The sequence below is a fragment of the Mustela putorius genome, unplaced genomic scaffold (assembly GCF_011764305.1).
Source record: "Mustela putorius furo isolate JIRA1106 unplaced genomic scaffold, ASM1176430v1.1 tig00000596_pilon_pilon_pilon, whole genome shotgun sequence".
Lineage (NCBI taxonomy): Eukaryota > Metazoa > Chordata > Mammalia > Carnivora > Mustelidae > Mustela > Mustela putorius.
In genome coordinates this window covers 13,627,103-13,641,122 of record NW_025421428.1, presented here as the reverse complement: position 1 = coordinate 13,641,122, position 14,020 = coordinate 13,627,103, and the positions used below count along the sequence as shown (strand labels likewise).

Here is a 14,020-nt window from a genome sequence, read left to right as displayed (position 1 = left end):
TAGGCCCATGCTAACAGACAGCACAGCAGTCACCAGGAGTCCCAGGCTGACCAGGAATGGTTTATGTCCCGGTCCCCGCCGGGCCGCGCAACGCAGCAACCAGGGGGGGGGGGGGGGCACGTGATGACGTAAGCGGCCGCGGCCGGCCGGATGCGTGGTGACAGATTTACACGGCCACCGGACACCAGTCCTCATCACTTCTCAGCTAAAGACCCTGAGATCCAATCGAGTGACTGGTCCAAGTCTCCTGGGACAGGGCCGGAATCAGAACTCAAAGGGCTGACCGCCAAGCCCCGGTTCTGTCCGTTCCGTGGTCCCCCCGGTTCACGCCTCGCTCTGCCACCGGCTAGCCCAGGGGCCTCAGGGAACTCAGCCCGCTTTTCCGAACCTCCATGGAACACGCCCTCGGAGGCCTGGCGTGAGGCAAAGATCCAACGCGGTGTCCTCTGGCACACCTGGCTGGGCACCGTGGGGTCCCCCTGACCCAGCACACCCTCAGTGCGGCCTCTCCCCGAGGCGAAGCCGGGCTCCCACTCACCAAGCCGCCCGAGCAGTAAGTGACTCTGGCCCGGGCACCCGGGGGCAGCAGGGGGCGGCCTCCCGTGAAGCAGAGGTGGGTGAGCCGCCTCAGTAGCCGGAGGGAGGCATTCAGCACGCGCTCGCTGGTGAAGGACCCGGACAGGAGGCTCCGCTCCGGCGGGAAGGAGACGGCGATGCGCCGGCCCCAGGCGTGCAGGGAGCAGCGTGGGGTCATGCAGGGAAACCCCCGGGGCCTGTCTTCACAGACGCAGCTGAGAGGGGCCACACGGAACGGAGGCACTGCAGGCGACAGGAGGCTCAGCCCTGCTCGGCCCGGCTCGGCCCTGCTCGGCCCTCCTCTTCCTGCCCTGCAGAGGGGGCCCTATCCGTTCCCTTTGGCACGTGGAGATGCCTGCCGGCCTGGAACCCCGGTGGAGGGGGTGCCTGGGTTCAAATTCAGCTCCTTCTGGCTGGGAGGAGGGCAGAGTGCAAGTCGCCTCTCCCATCTGGGCCTTGCCCCGGGGCAGACCAGCGCTCACTCAGCACACTAGCCCCGACCCATGAGGAGTTTCATGGGCGCCATGAGCAGGGCAGAGCAGGTCCAAGTCCAGCCTCTAGGAAAAGCAGGTGCCCGAGACCAGTCTTGCCAGCCTTCTCCACCCACCTGCCTCCCCCCTAAGGAGCCCCCGGAGGAGTTAAGGACCCCAGGCCCTAGGAGGGGAAGAGCTCCAAGGGCCTGGGGTTCCGATTCACAAGTTTCCACCCCCAGGTGGCCCCAAGCAGGGCTCCGTGCGCAGCTGACCCAGGCTACAGACAATTTGGGCACAAGAGACACATCCCATATTTTCTTTCCACCCTGACTAGCCCACCCTGCCTTTGGTCCCCAGGAGCCTTTAGATCAATGGCCCAACTCGGAAAGGGGCCTGGCACCGCACAGAGGTCCACAGACTGGGCCCAGAGCAACAGGAAGGCTCTGGTTGGGCCTGAGCCACGGCCTATCTTGTTTCTCACAGAAAGGATAAATATTTCCATCCATGACCAGAAACCACAAGAGCTCCTGTGGCTTCCCTAGCCCAAGGGAGGCCCCGGGGCAAAAGGGGCCAGCTAATCAGTAACTGTTTCCTGGAGATACCGAGCAGAAGCCTGGGGTCAGAACCCCAGCTTGGTCCAGAGCACCCAGACCGGCTTTCATGGACTTGGCAGAAGTCCGGAGTTGATTAACAGGAATGATGGCAGATTCTTGGGCTTCCTCCCCGCAACAGAGCCCTGACCCTGAGAACCCCCTGCCAAGAAGACCCCACGACAAGTGCCTTTTAAAGTAGCTTCAGGGCCGAAATAAGAAGTCACTTCCTCCGGCTCCAAAGCCTGAAGAAATTGCTGCAAGACAGAAAGGACGAGGGAGAAAAGGGGAAGGAGAGGGGGTGGCAGAGAGGCGCGGCAAGGGGCAGGGGCAATCGGGGTGGGGTTGGGGGAGGAGGACACAGAATGGAGAAGCCCATTCCTTCCTCAGTGAGCACACTCCATCCCCAAAACCCCACGCTCAGATCTGCCCCTTGTCCAGGGGCAAACCCCAAGGCTGAGGGAAGACCCCAGGCAGTTCCCTCTCTCCCCAGGGCACCCTCCTTCGGCACCCAGAGGCACTCAGATTCCCGGCCCCAGGGCTCCCCCAACACCTCGACGCCTGCAGACTCACCCACCTGCTGGAAATCGGAAAGTCCCCAGCAGCCCAGGAGAAAGAGGGCAGAAGTGAGAATTGCCCCCAAGCCTCTCTGCCAGGGGTGAGGCTCCCTCATCCTCAGGAAAACCAGCCTGCAGCCCAGGGAGAGAGCCTTGTGACTGGACATCTGGACGGTGTGGAATGTGGTAGACCCCGGTGGGCGGGAAGATGAGGCTGTGTTTACTCTTGGGAGCTTCCTCTCGGGGCAGGGGCCATGGGAGTGGGCAGCCCGCAGACTCTTGGACGAGGTGAGTCCCGGGCCCAGGGCAGCGGATCCTACACCCTGGGATGGGGCTGGGCCAAGCAGCAAAGTCACAGGAAGGAGCACTGGACCGGGGATCATGGGAATGTGGATTCAGGCGTGATTCTAGAACCGAGGCTGGGTTACTGTCCCCTGACTGAAGGCAGGCTGCGCCCTCCAGCTCCGACCGACACCCCGTGACCTGTCCTGCTCTCCACTCCCCATTCCCTGTGTCTAGCTAAAATCATCAGGAGGCGATTGCTACACGAGCTCATTTATCTGGAATGGAAGAATTGCTATCCAGGCCACCGAGATTTGGGCCACGACCCAAATAAGGCCCCACTAGGGAGCAAAACTCAGAAGGATTCACAGCTAAGATAGGCCGCTTGGGTGTGTTGCTTACAGACAATTTGTGATCGGTGTCGGCAGCAAAAAGGGAAGCCTTATGACATAATCTGCACTGAGGCTGTCACTGCCGGTCTCTCACTGTGGGGGGGGCTTGAAGGGTTCAGGGTTGGTCCCTGGAATATTTGCACTTTGGCCCAGTTCAAGAGGTCACGTGTCCACCGGTGAGGACAGGCATATGGCCGGTCTCCTTAATGGAGTCCTGGCTCCATTTTGAAATCCCTTGACATATAAGTGATCCTGTTTCATTCCACCCTTCCTCACCCAGATCCCGGGCCCCCCACTACCCTCACGTCTCAAAGACATTTTCTGCCTCAGTTGCTCCCCCTCACTACTCACTATCCTGCGTCTGGCCCCGGTGGACAGTCACAGAACCAGGCCACGTGGCACCACGCTGCCCTCAGCATCACAGACCACCTGGCAGCCCACTCTACTTTCTGGAAGGTTCTCAGTCATACTCTCCAAAGCACTATTTCCGGCTCCCTCACACCTCCAGGACACCACCCCCCCGACTCAGCTGACAGCTAGCGGGGGACTGTGCAGGGTCCCTGCCCTGGTGTCCTCTGTTATCCGGAGGCTGCTAGGATTCCATCCCGGGCTGGTGACTGTGCAGGGTCCCTGCCCTGGTGTCCTCTGTTATCCGGAGGCTGCTAGGATTCCATCCCGGGCTGGTTCGCCTTCCTTTCCCAGGCCAGATCTGTGGGATCGCCTTAGGCTCTCCCCACCCGTTCTGCGTTTCCCCTTTTACCTCTCCCCGGTGCTGCGGGCGCCTGACTGTCTCTGTGACTGCTCCCTGGACACCCAGAAGGACACACTGCCCCCTGATCCAAGCTCATCACCGCAGGCCTGGGCATCGGTCATGGCTCCCACCTGGCCTCCCCGCCCTCTCGTGTCCGTGCGCCCTCCCCGTCCCATTTCTCACACGGTGGCAGTGATCCTTTAAGAACTCAAGTCAGACTGCGTCACCCCCCAGCTTTAAAGCAATCGATGGCTTCCCCTGCCCTAAGAGTAAAATATCCAAACCCTTTCCGGCAGCCTCCGAGACTCTGGAATCACAGGTGAGACGTGCCCTGCTGCTCCTGTCTCCCCTTGGCCACAGAGCCTGAGCCCCGCCGGCTGGCTTCCCCGTCCTCAGACGCGTCTAGGGCTTTGCGGTCTTCCCTCTGAGCCCTGGTCCCCCGTCAGGTTTCACATGTCACCTGCTCAAAGAAGCCATCCCTTGTGACCCGATCTAAGCGGCCCCGCCCCCCCATAGAGTGGCCACATTCAGAGGATAAAAATCAGGACTTTTCGTTAAATTTCCATTTTCGATAAACAACGAATACTTCTTGTTTTAGTCTAAGTATGCCCCGGATATTGCAACTAACGCGTCGGGCACGTGAGACAGAAGTTCTTACTTACCGGCCATTCCCACGTCCCCGGGCATCCTGCAGGGGTCTGGTAACCGCGCCCCTCCCCACGCCCCGGGTCAACCTCCTCCCGCTGCCCGGCAGTTGCGGGTACCCGAATTCCCGGGCTGGCGTGCGAGCCGTCTCCTGGAGCCCCCGGGCCGCGCGCTGACCCACGCGGAGACTTTCGGGACGCCGAGGCACCGCGGGCCAGGCAGAGGGCGGCCGGTGGTTGATTCTCACCGCCGCTGCGCAGAATAATTCCCAGCGTTGTTACAATGTTTCCTCGTTGCCGTCGGCTGTGGCTCAAGAGCCTCGCGGCCGCGCTGCGCTGGGGTCCACCTTCCGTCCCCACTCGGGAAACTGAGGAAGGAGGGGCGGAGCCCGGGCTGCCCGGCTGGGGGCGTGGCCATGCCCCGCCCGCTCCGCCCCCCGGCTCCGCCCACGCCCGCCCCAGGCCCGGCCGCCCAGCGTCCCCTGGCGGCCGCCCGCGCCCTTGCGCTCGGCCGGCCCAGCCGCGGTGCTACAGCGACTGCGGCCCCCCAGTTCCCTTCCGGCGTCCTCGTTTCTTGTCCCCTCCCTCGCTCTCGGAGGATCCGAGGCCTCCCCGAACCCCACCCTCAGTCATGGAGACCGACGCCGCTCGCTGGGCCGGTGACCCTTCTCCCCGGCGGGCGGAGAGCCTCGTCTTGCCCCGGGCTGTGCGGAACCAGGGGCGGAGGCCCGGTTTCCAGCGGGTCGGGAAGAGAAGAGCACTTCCGGGGGCGGGGGGCCGCACGTGCGGCGGCGCGCGCGGGGTCGCTTCCGGGGTGCGGGAGGCGGGTGGCCCCGGAGTCGGGGTTTGGGGCCGGCCTGGGCCTGCGCTCGCTGGGCAGAGCTCGGCTCCGGGCCCGGGCTGCGGGCTCCGCTCGCGCTCTAGCGTCGGGCCGCGGGGGCCCCGGACGGCGGCGGCGGCATGGCCAAGGCGCTGACCCGCAGGCGCGCCCCGGGCGACCCCCTGGCCGAGCCGGGGCCCGGACACAAGCCCCCTCGGAGGAGGGGCGGGAAGAGGAGCCTCCGGAGGAGCAGAGGGCGGGACGCGGGCGCGACGCCGGGAGGCGGCCCCGGGGCCGTCGTGGCGCGGCCTCCGAAGGCGCCGGAGGACTTTTCCCGAAACTGGCGCGCGCTGCGGGAGGTCAGGGCGGCGGGGCCGCGCGGGCGGGCGGGCGGGTGGGGCCCGGCGAGGCCGCCCGACGGAGGCCGCGAGCCCCGGGGCCTGGACGGCGGCTGCCCGCGGCGCGCGGCCTCGAAGTGCGGACCGGCCCGCTCCTCTCCGTGCGTGTCCGTGTCGCCCGCCCGCGGGGTCCCGCTGGCGTCCCCGGCGGACGGACGAGGGGCGCCCGGAAAGGGCAGGGGCGTGACCGGGAGGGCGGCCCGCGCGGCGGCACCGGCCCCGCTCCGCAGCCCCGCTCCGGACGCCGACGCCCCTCTCTGCGCCGGGGTCCGCCGTGATGCTCGGGGCCCCTCGGAGGTCGCTGCTGGGTCCAGGCTGGTTCCGGGGGAGGGAACGGGCCGTCCGAACCGGCCCCGGCGGGAGCGTGGCGGGCGCCGGGCAGAGCCCCGTTCGGGGGCCGGTGTTCCTCGGGGTGAGCCGGGCGGACCGCAGGAGCGGCGGCCGCGTCCCGGGATGCCGCGTCCGGGGGCAGCGCCGACGCGGTTCCGCGGGGAAGCCCCGGGTTCCGTACGGTTTCTCGAGTCGTGACGCCCCTCTTTCTCCCAGGAAAGTAAAGCAAGATGAAGTGCGTGCGCAGGTGGTCATGACCGGGCGAGCCTCGTGTTTTCTCTGTGTCCTGCAAGGAACCAAATCCGTCCATCCTTTTTTTTTTTTTGCATTTAAACCATGTGTATTTTTTCTTTTTTTTTTTTTAAACTGGCTTATAACGTATTATTATCCCCAGGGGTACAGATCTGTGAATCCACAGTCGGACACACTTCACAGCACTCACCATAGCACAACCCCTCCCCAGTGTCCGTCCCCAGCCACCCTGTCCCTCCCCAAATCTTAAACCTTGTGGGAACTGGTTAAGTCGAAACTCAGTTCCTCGTGTCTTGTCTCATGGCCACATAACCAGGGTCTTCACTGTGGCTGAGAACAGCCAGGCTGGGAACGGAGCACCGGGGGAAGGTTGGGCTGGTGGAACGCTGGAGAGCCGGTCACTCGAGTGTCCTCTACAGTGACAGACACTGTCCTCCACTGTGGCTCCAGGGCCTCATCAGTGGGAGAAGAAGCTCTTTTTTTTTTTTTTCTTTTTTTAAGATTTTATTTATTTGTCAGAGAGAGAGAGGGAGAGAGAGCGAGCACAGGCAGACAGAATGGCAGGCAGAGGCAGAGGGAGAAGCAGGCTCCCTGCCAAGCAAGGAGACCGATGTGGGACTCGATCCCGGGATCATGACCTGAGCCAAAGGCAGCGGCCCAACCAACTGAGCCACCCAGGCGTCCTGAGAAGTAGCTCTTGATGTAGCTCTTGATGAACCGTGAATAGGAAAACGGGTCGCACATAGTGCCCTCGGGCTCCAGGTCAGGTAGTCCCTGCTCAGTGGTTCAGGAGGTGCTTAGATGAAAAACTCGCTTTGAAGTTTTGTAGGAACGAGGAAGCAGGTATCCATTCCTCGTTGTAATCAGACAAGTGGAGAAGCCATTTCACCACAACCGGCTTCAGATGGGCATGAGGAAGGGCTCCTCCTAGACCGTGTGAAAATGAGTGTCCGGGATGCGGGTAGCAGAGCTACGTCACTGTGACTGAGGTGCACGTACACGTGTGTACACGTGTTTTCCATCTTGTGCGTGATTTCCAAATTGAGACGTGTTGTGTATTTTCTTTTGGGTTCTGTTAGCTCCTGAAACGAACAACCCAGGCCCCGGAAAAGCCTCTTATCTCTCAGACGGAATCCAAAAAGCAACCCAGGATTGTCGCACGAAAGAGAAAAGCAGTCCCCGATGCAGCACAGAGACGCGAGATGGGGACGGAGACCGCGGCCGCCCAGGCCATCGTCCCCTCTGTCCCTTCAGGATCACTGAGGGACAGGAAGGTGCCGGCACCTCCCACACAGGCCAGCGGAGCAGAGCACAGCAAGACGGGAGCCAGCAAAAGGACAGACGGCAGCATTTCTCCAGGAGGAGACCTCAAGCATAAGAAGCGGAAAGCTAAGGAGGAGACTTTGGCCTTGCCTCCGGCCCTGCCCACGGAGTGAGTACAGGTGGCCCACCCAGTCCCCTCTGCCTCCCTATATGGCCAGTGACCCCCTGGGCTCATCTCCGAGAACAGAGCCCCAGCACCTGCGGCCCGTCTCCTCCAGGAGGCCTAGCCTGGCGCCCTCCCCGCCAGCACACGCCCTCCAGCACGTTACCCCACACTGCTCCCTGGCTTGTTCCTCGTGTCCTTGGAGGCAGAATGAGGGCAGGGTGTGTTCGGTAACTGTTCTATCTCCAGGGCCTGATAGGGCCTAGGGCAGAGCTTGGCCCTCATTAACAGGCCTCCAGTAAAGATCTGTGGGGTGAACACACGCCAGAGCTGGAAGGACCCAAGCCTGAGGGCAGTTCCCGCATCTGGCGAGTCGGGTGCGCAGGGGCGAGCTCCTGACCCCCCGCCCCAGTGTGGTCATCTGTGGTGTTGGGCGGGGACCGGGAGATTGTGAGATGCAGGGCGCTGGGTCAGCACCTGGTGGTTCCTGAGCAGACCCAGGGGAGGGTCACTCACGCAGGGACGACCAGTGGCTCAGCTGGAGGTGGCCTGTCTGCGAGGCAGGCTGGTGGTGAGTCGCCTGGGTCGCTGAAGGGTCCAGGAAAGACGGGTTGGCCTGCCTGCCGTGTGTCCCTGTGCCAGGGGCGCCCTCCCCCCTGAGGCTGATGTCAGGCAGAAGGCACGGCCAGAATGAGATACTTGTAGGGATTCTGCGCGCGTGGTCACGGCAGACCCCAGGATGGAGCAGCTCATGCAGCTGATGGCCAGAGGAGTGCGTCCGCTCAGTAGGGTCAGGAAGAGATCTCTAAGGACGTGACATTGAGCTGAGCCCAAAGGACAGAATTCACCAGGCAGGGATGTGCCACGTGCAGGAGCGTCTGCGTTCAGGCCTCGATGTGAGGACACTAGAGCTCACTCCCGCCCGGTGCGGAGGGGGAGTCTGTTTCCATTTCATGGCCTGAATTGGTGGTTCAGTGATCGAATTCTTGCCATTTCATGGTCCTTGCGTTTGTGTTTTCTGAATGTCTGGTGATGAACCTGCTACTTTCTCAATTGAGAAACAAGCATCGGTAGTCGTTAGACCGGCGTTTCCGAGGTAAACGTTCTTATGTTTCCGCCTTTGTCTGTGGTTCTGAGTTGGGGGTGAGGAGCCGGTCTCGTAGGAAACAGGAAGGCGGCAGCCTGCGCCGGTCAGTCCGCGGCAGCCGCAGACCACCCCCACTGCCCCACCCCCGCGCTGCACCAGCACCTCCGGGGACCAGCGCGCAGCCTGTCCTCTCTGCCTTGTAGAGAAGACATCTGGTTTGATGACGTGGACCCGGCGGATATCGAAGCGGCCCTGGGCCCCGAGGCAGCCAGGATAGCAAGAAAGCGGCTGGGGCAGAGCGTGAGCAGCATCTCGCTGGTGAAGGAGCAAGGCTTCGGCGGGTGCGCAGGGCCAGGACTGCGGGCGGCTCTCGGCCGAGAGGGTGCGGGGTTGGGCGGGAGCTCCGTCCCTGGCCCCTGGCTGAACCCTAATTGAATTGGGCAGGCGCGCCCCATCCCGCGAGGAGCCTGAGCGAGGAGAGCTTGCCCCGCGGGCCGTGGCCGTGGGTGGAGAGCTCTCGGTGCCCGTGGCTGCGTCCCGCCATGTTGATTAAGCTGGAACCTTTGGCTCCCTTCAGCCTGACTAGAGCCTTAGCCATGGATTGTGAGATGGTGGGCGTGGGCCCCCAGGGGGAGGAGAGCATCGCCGCCCGAGTGTCCGTTGTGAACCAGTACGGGAAGTGTGTCTATGACAAGTACGTCAAGCCCAGCCAGCCGGTGACGGACTACAGGACGGCGGTCAGCGGGATACGGCCGGAGAGCCTCGCGCAGGGTGGGTCCTCCAGGCCCATGAGCCTGAGGAAGGGCAGTGCCTGGGTCCCTTCTCCCTTTCTCTTTTTCTTTTTCTTTTTTTTTTTTTTTATTAGTTTTTCATGTAACCTCTATACCCAACACGGGGCTTGAACTCACAGCCCCAGGACCGAGTCATGCACTCTACGGACTGAGCTGGCGGGAGCTCCGCTTTCTTCCTCTTGTCCCCCTCCTGTTTGGAGCACCCGCCACAGCCGGAGGCCCGACAGTCTTACCTCGGCTGCGGTGACTGTGGGCAGAAATCTCGCGGACACATTGGTGTCCCCACCTCTGTGTCACCCAGACAGGCTGACCCCATGCCAGTGTGGGGTCAGGAGGAGATGCGGGGCAGATCGTAGGGTCTCGTCTTTGTGAGGACTTCGGGGAGCCACGGGAGGGTCGGAGCCGTGAGAGGTCTGGCTCAGGTTCTAGCAGGTGCCTTCTGGCCGTGACGTCGAGAAGAGACTCCGGGCCCGTGCGGGTGGAAACAGGGAGCGGGAGCATGTGCTGCAGGTGACCTGGTGCGGGGGAGCCCCCAGACCCAGACGCATCCTGAGGGCGGAGTCTGTAGGGTTTTCTGGTGGGTGCGTCCTGTGGGAATAAGACCAGAAAGACCCCGTAGGGGGACTCCAAGGTTAGGGGCCTGGAGAGGTCCTGGAAGCTCTCAGGATCCAGGCCACACTGCTCCTTCCTGGCCCACTCGGGTCTCCTTTCTCTGCTTCTTGGGTTCCCTCTGCACACCTGACTGACAAGGGGTGCCCTGGCCTGGCCAGCCCCTCAGCTCTAGGCTTGATAGGTCCTGCGTGGGGTGGGCTGCCCGATCTAACTTCCTCTGTTGGGGTGGGGCGGTGGGCAGGCGGAGTCACGGGGTGCAGGCACGGTGAGGGCGGGGGTGCCCTGGGGGCGTCTGCCGGGAGAGCCAGCCACTCCGCCTCTGGGCCCCAGGGTCTGGAGCAGCCTCCTGCTGTCCGGGCGGAGCACTGTTCTTTTTCTCTCCCCTCGGAAAGCACGGAAAGCACGCAGCCCGAGCCTGCTTCTCCCAAGATGCCACACGAGCGTTCCTGTCGCGCGGCTGCCAGCGCCGCAGAGGGGGCTGCAGGGGGGCTGGCGTGCAGGGCTCCCGGCGCGGCGCGCGGCGCTGACGGCCGCGTCTTCATTCTGCTCGTCAGGAGAAAGGCTGGAAGTCATTCAGCAGGAAGTGGCTGACTTGCTGAAGGGCCGGATCCTGGTCGGACACGCGCTGCACAACGACCTGAAGGTACATCGGGCGGCGGCTCCTCGGGGCGGGGGGGGGGGGATCACGGCGTCCAGGGTTCGGCCCCAGTGAGGGCCCCAGGTTCCAGTCTCCGGGCTCTTCCCATGCCCTGGGAGGAGTGCCTGGCGTTTCCTGGTTCTCTAAAAGGCAGCTGAGGCACTGTGAGTTAGGGGAAATGTCTGCTGCGTCCTCACAGCAGAGCGGGATGCCCCCTGGACCCGGTGCCCGGCACTCTAGCACATTCCAGTACACAAAGCCAGGCCGCTGCCGCGTCACCCAGCTGGCCGGGGCCCACTGCTCCTGTGAGGTCAGAGCCGCCGTCTGTGGGGAATATCCCCTGCGGCCACCCCTCCATGGCCACCAGACCGTCCAGGGCTCCTGGTCTTCCTCCTGGCAGGCAAGCTCCAGGGGCCCCAGAGGCGGTGGCCTCCGGCCTCTGCTTCTCGAGGGTCTCTGCTGTAGGCAGAGCAGAGCCGCCTGTCCTGATGAGGGCGCAGGGCAGGCAGAGTGGGAGGCTCCTTCCTGGGCGTGGGGCTTCTCAAATAGTGTTCCGGGGAACCCGGGAGTTCTCCGATGTTTGAGGCAACCCTGAGTGTCGGTCTGCATTGCCTTGTGAAAATTTGGAACCGTGGAAGCAGACAGTGGGCCGTCCACGCAGTGTGAGGTGGGGCCGTAAACCCTCAACGGCCACCGCCCTGCCGGTTCCTGCTCCCTCCCGGCGGTTCCTGCTCCCTCCCGGCGCGGCCAGCTCTCTCCTGAGGTCGTGCGAGGAGCCGCCGCCGCCCGCCACTGTCCTGACTTCCCGCACATGGGACGCCGGCTCACCACGTGGGGACTTCATGCCTGCGGGTCCTGTGGTGGCTGTTGGTCTCCGTGTCCCCAGCTTCAGGATTGCGTCCTTAGTAACCGGGTGCTTACGGCCAAGCACCGTCCGTGCACAGCGCGATGGCGGTCTCTCGGACGGCCGGTTCCCGCCGGTGTCCTCCCGCTCGAGCGGGTTCCGTGTTAGGGATCCTCATAGGAGGCGACTTGAGAGAAGGGGGTCCCACCGCCGTGACCCTCAGCCTCCTCTTCCAGGTGCTGTTTCTCGACCACCCCAAGAAGAAGATTCGGGACACTCAGAAATACAAACCGTTCAAGAGTCACGTGAAGGTATGAACAGGAAGCAGGGGTACCGCCGCTTGTGTCGTGGTGGGCTCTGGTTCCTGACGGCGTATCGGTAAAGGGGATTGGTCTATGGTTTTGGGTCACTTTTTAACTCTTGAAAGGTTAAAAAGAAAAGCAGAGATCTGAGTGCTGCGCTCAGAGGTCTCTGTGGGCGAGAGCAGGTTCTCCCGGCTCTGTGCCGAGAGCCCTGGCTTTGAGGAAGGAGCTGCCCGCGGACCTGCTGCCACGGAGGCCTGGGGCTGAACGGCGGAGGTGCCGGCTCCTTCCCGGGCCCTCCTCTCCGGCCGACGGCCGGCTCCAGCCCGGGGGGACCCCGACGCCTCCGGTGAAGGCACACTGAGGGGCCCTGGGTTGGGCTTGAGGTGACTGGCCCTACCCCTGGCCTGGTGCGGCACCCACCCCTCCACCCCTCGCGCCAGCAGAGCCTGCAGAGGCTGCCCCCCAGCGCGCGCTGTGCTGTCCCCTCCCCCGGCAGAGTGGAAGGCCGTCTCTGAAGCTGCTTGCAGAGAAGCTCCTGGGGATCAGGGTGCAGGAGGCCGAGCACTGTTCGGTGAGTGTGTCCTGGGGTGCGAGTCCTCCGGACTGGAGGCCATCCCCGACCGTGCAGCCAAGGCGCCCGGTCAGGGGCCTGGAGGACTTCTTTTTGGAAGGCCCTGGGTCTGTAAAACTGAGGAGACAAGAGTGGGCTCACAGGACATTCACTGCATCCTGAGTGTTCACGTTTAGCTGCTAAACACTGAACACAAAAACTACCATTATTGCAGTCATTTGGAGACAAAGCTCCCCATCCAGACTGAAGGCCTTTTAGGCTGGTGTAGCCGAGGCTGGCTGGTCCGCTGGGCCTGGTGACAGGCTCCAAGGCTGAGGCCAAAGAGTGTGGGCACCAGGCAGGCCTGTGGAACCCGGCCCCCACATCGTGGCCTCGGTCCGCCTCCCGTTCAGAGCCCGCCCTCCCGCCTGCGTGTCCGTGTGTCTGTGCATCACAAGGAGCGTCCTTGTCCGTGCCCCTACTTGGGTTCCTTTCTTCTCCCGTAAGCGGGGCCCCGGAGGTCCCAAAGCCCGGCCAGGACCAAGTCCCTGACCCCTGCTTTGCTTGGCTTTCTCCTGTGCATGCCCAGTGTCTAGTGCTCGGGCAGTTGGGGGATTGGGTGGCCCGTGGCTGTGCTTGTCACCTGCAGGGACAGTCACAGTGGTCTGTGTGCTCTAGATTCAGGATGCCCAGACAGCAATGAGACTGTACATCCTGGTGAAGAAGGAGTGGGAGAGGACAGCCCAGGACAGGCGCCCAGCAGCCCCCGCCCCAGACGGTGGCCGCGTCTCCGTCCGCAAGCGGTCGTGACCAAACATGGGACAACTCGGGCCTGCCCAGAGCGGCATCTCGGTCGAAACTCATGCTCCGTCCTGGTGGCAGGTCGCGGGCTGCTGCTGAGAACTGCTGCTTCCCTCGGAGTTTGTGGTCTGAGAGCAGGTGCCCCTCCCCGCACCCAGGGGCCGGGCAGCGCGGGCAGGAGTGTCTGTCCCAGGCGGTGGCAGGTGGGGACGGACAAGGAGGGGCACCTGGAGCTCTGGCAGGACGGGGGTGGGGCCGCCTGCACCATGCTGTCACCGCAGCTTGGTGGCAGCTTTGCTGGGGATGTGCCAGGTCCCGGGCATGGAAAGTACCCGGTTGTCTGCGGGGTTGTCCGCGCCTTCCTTGGCTGGGGGGAGGGCCCACTCCTTCCTCTGCCTTGAGTCACGGAAAGAGCCCTGGCCTCGCGGGCCCGGCCCCATGTGGGGCTGAGCTGTGGCTGAGGATTTCTGAGGCCGCCATTCCTCCCGTCAGCCCCCGCCCCCACCCCACCTATACTCCCCCCGAGTTTAAGGGCAGGGCCCAAGCTGCGGTGGTGAGGCTCAGGTTGTCTGAGCTCGGCGACGGCGGTCACTCCCAGAAGTCGGGGCCTCTCCCCTTCTGAGACGGACGTGCTGAGTCCCGGCTGTTGGACTGGAGCCTCGTGTGGGTTTGGCCCAGGAGTGAGAGCGGCCGGGAGCTGGGGGTTGCACTGAGTGCCCAAAGCACCAGACTTGACCAAGCCGCCTGACTGCTGCCCGAGGAAGACCCAAGCCCGCAGAGGGTACTGAACACGAATACAGGTTTTTACTGGAGGCGGAGCTTCTGGAGGTTACTTTGTTGCCCTTGAGGACGGCTGCGTCCAGCCGCCGCATTGACCAGGCCAGCACCGTGGCCTGCGTGAC

General features: G+C 63.6%; 2 protein-coding genes across 14 annotated transcripts in view; one reads left to right on the top strand and one right to left on the bottom strand.

Annotated features, from left to right (window-relative positions):
* The window catches only part of ADAMTS13 (ADAM metallopeptidase with thrombospondin type 1 motif 13), a 28,484-nt gene extending 23,791 nt beyond the window's left edge, over positions 1–4,693 (bottom strand). For 3 of the 12 annotated variants that reach the window (XR_006607475.1, XR_006607476.1, XM_013058577.2), the window contains exons 1-5: positions 4,386–4,692; positions 3,906–4,081; positions 2,217–2,328; positions 1,830–1,896; positions 539–819 (exon numbers count right to left, since the gene is read on the bottom strand). Coding sequence is in view for 9 of the 12 variants with exons in the window: in XM_013058577.2 (XP_012914031.1) it covers positions 539–819; positions 1,830–1,896; positions 2,217–2,312 (444 nt within the window). In the remaining 3 variants the exon portion in view is untranslated. Of the gene's footprint in view, positions 1–538; positions 820–1,829; positions 1,897–2,212; positions 2,329–3,905; positions 4,082–4,283 lie in introns of those variants that run through there. The other 9 variants (XM_013058574.2, XM_045082685.1, XR_006607474.1 and 6 more) reach the window with 8 other exon arrangements.
* Positions 4,694–5,036: 343 nt separating this feature from the next.
* Positions 5,037–13,930, top strand: REXO4 (REX4 homolog, 3'-5' exonuclease). 2 transcript variants are annotated; one of them, XR_006607477.1, is made up of 8 exons: positions 5,037–5,444; positions 7,145–7,497; positions 8,782–8,919; positions 9,156–9,349; positions 10,536–10,624; positions 11,699–11,773; positions 12,211–12,338; positions 12,996–13,134. XR_006607477.1 is itself a non-coding variant. In XM_045082692.1 (8 exons), the coding sequence occupies exons 1-8, from the start codon at positions 5,226–5,228 to the stop codon at positions 13,125–13,127; spliced, it is 1,275 nt and encodes a 424-aa protein (XP_044938627.1). In that variant the 5' UTR covers positions 5,040–5,225; the 3' UTR covers positions 13,128–13,930. The 2 variants fall into 2 exon arrangements, 1 of the variants encoding a protein (XP_044938627.1); XM_045082692.1 differs by having other exon boundaries at positions 5,040–5,444; positions 12,264–12,338; positions 12,996–13,930.
* Positions 13,931–14,020: the final 90 nt, after the last annotated feature.

Bases quoted from the DNA above. Each gene is read 5' to 3' on its own strand.
- REXO4 (XM_045082692.1), top strand. From the start codon at position 5,226: ATGGCCAAGGCGCTGACCCGCAGGCGCGCCCCGGGCGACCCCCTGGCC. The intron at 5,445-7,144 runs GTCAGGGCGGCG...GGGTTCTGTTAG, and splicing joins ACTGGCGCGCGCTGCGGGAG to CTCCTGAAACGAACAACCCA. The intron at 11,774-12,263 runs GTATGAACAGGA...CTCCCCCGGCAG, and splicing joins CGTTCAAGAGTCACGTGAAG to AGTGGAAGGCCGTCTCTGAA.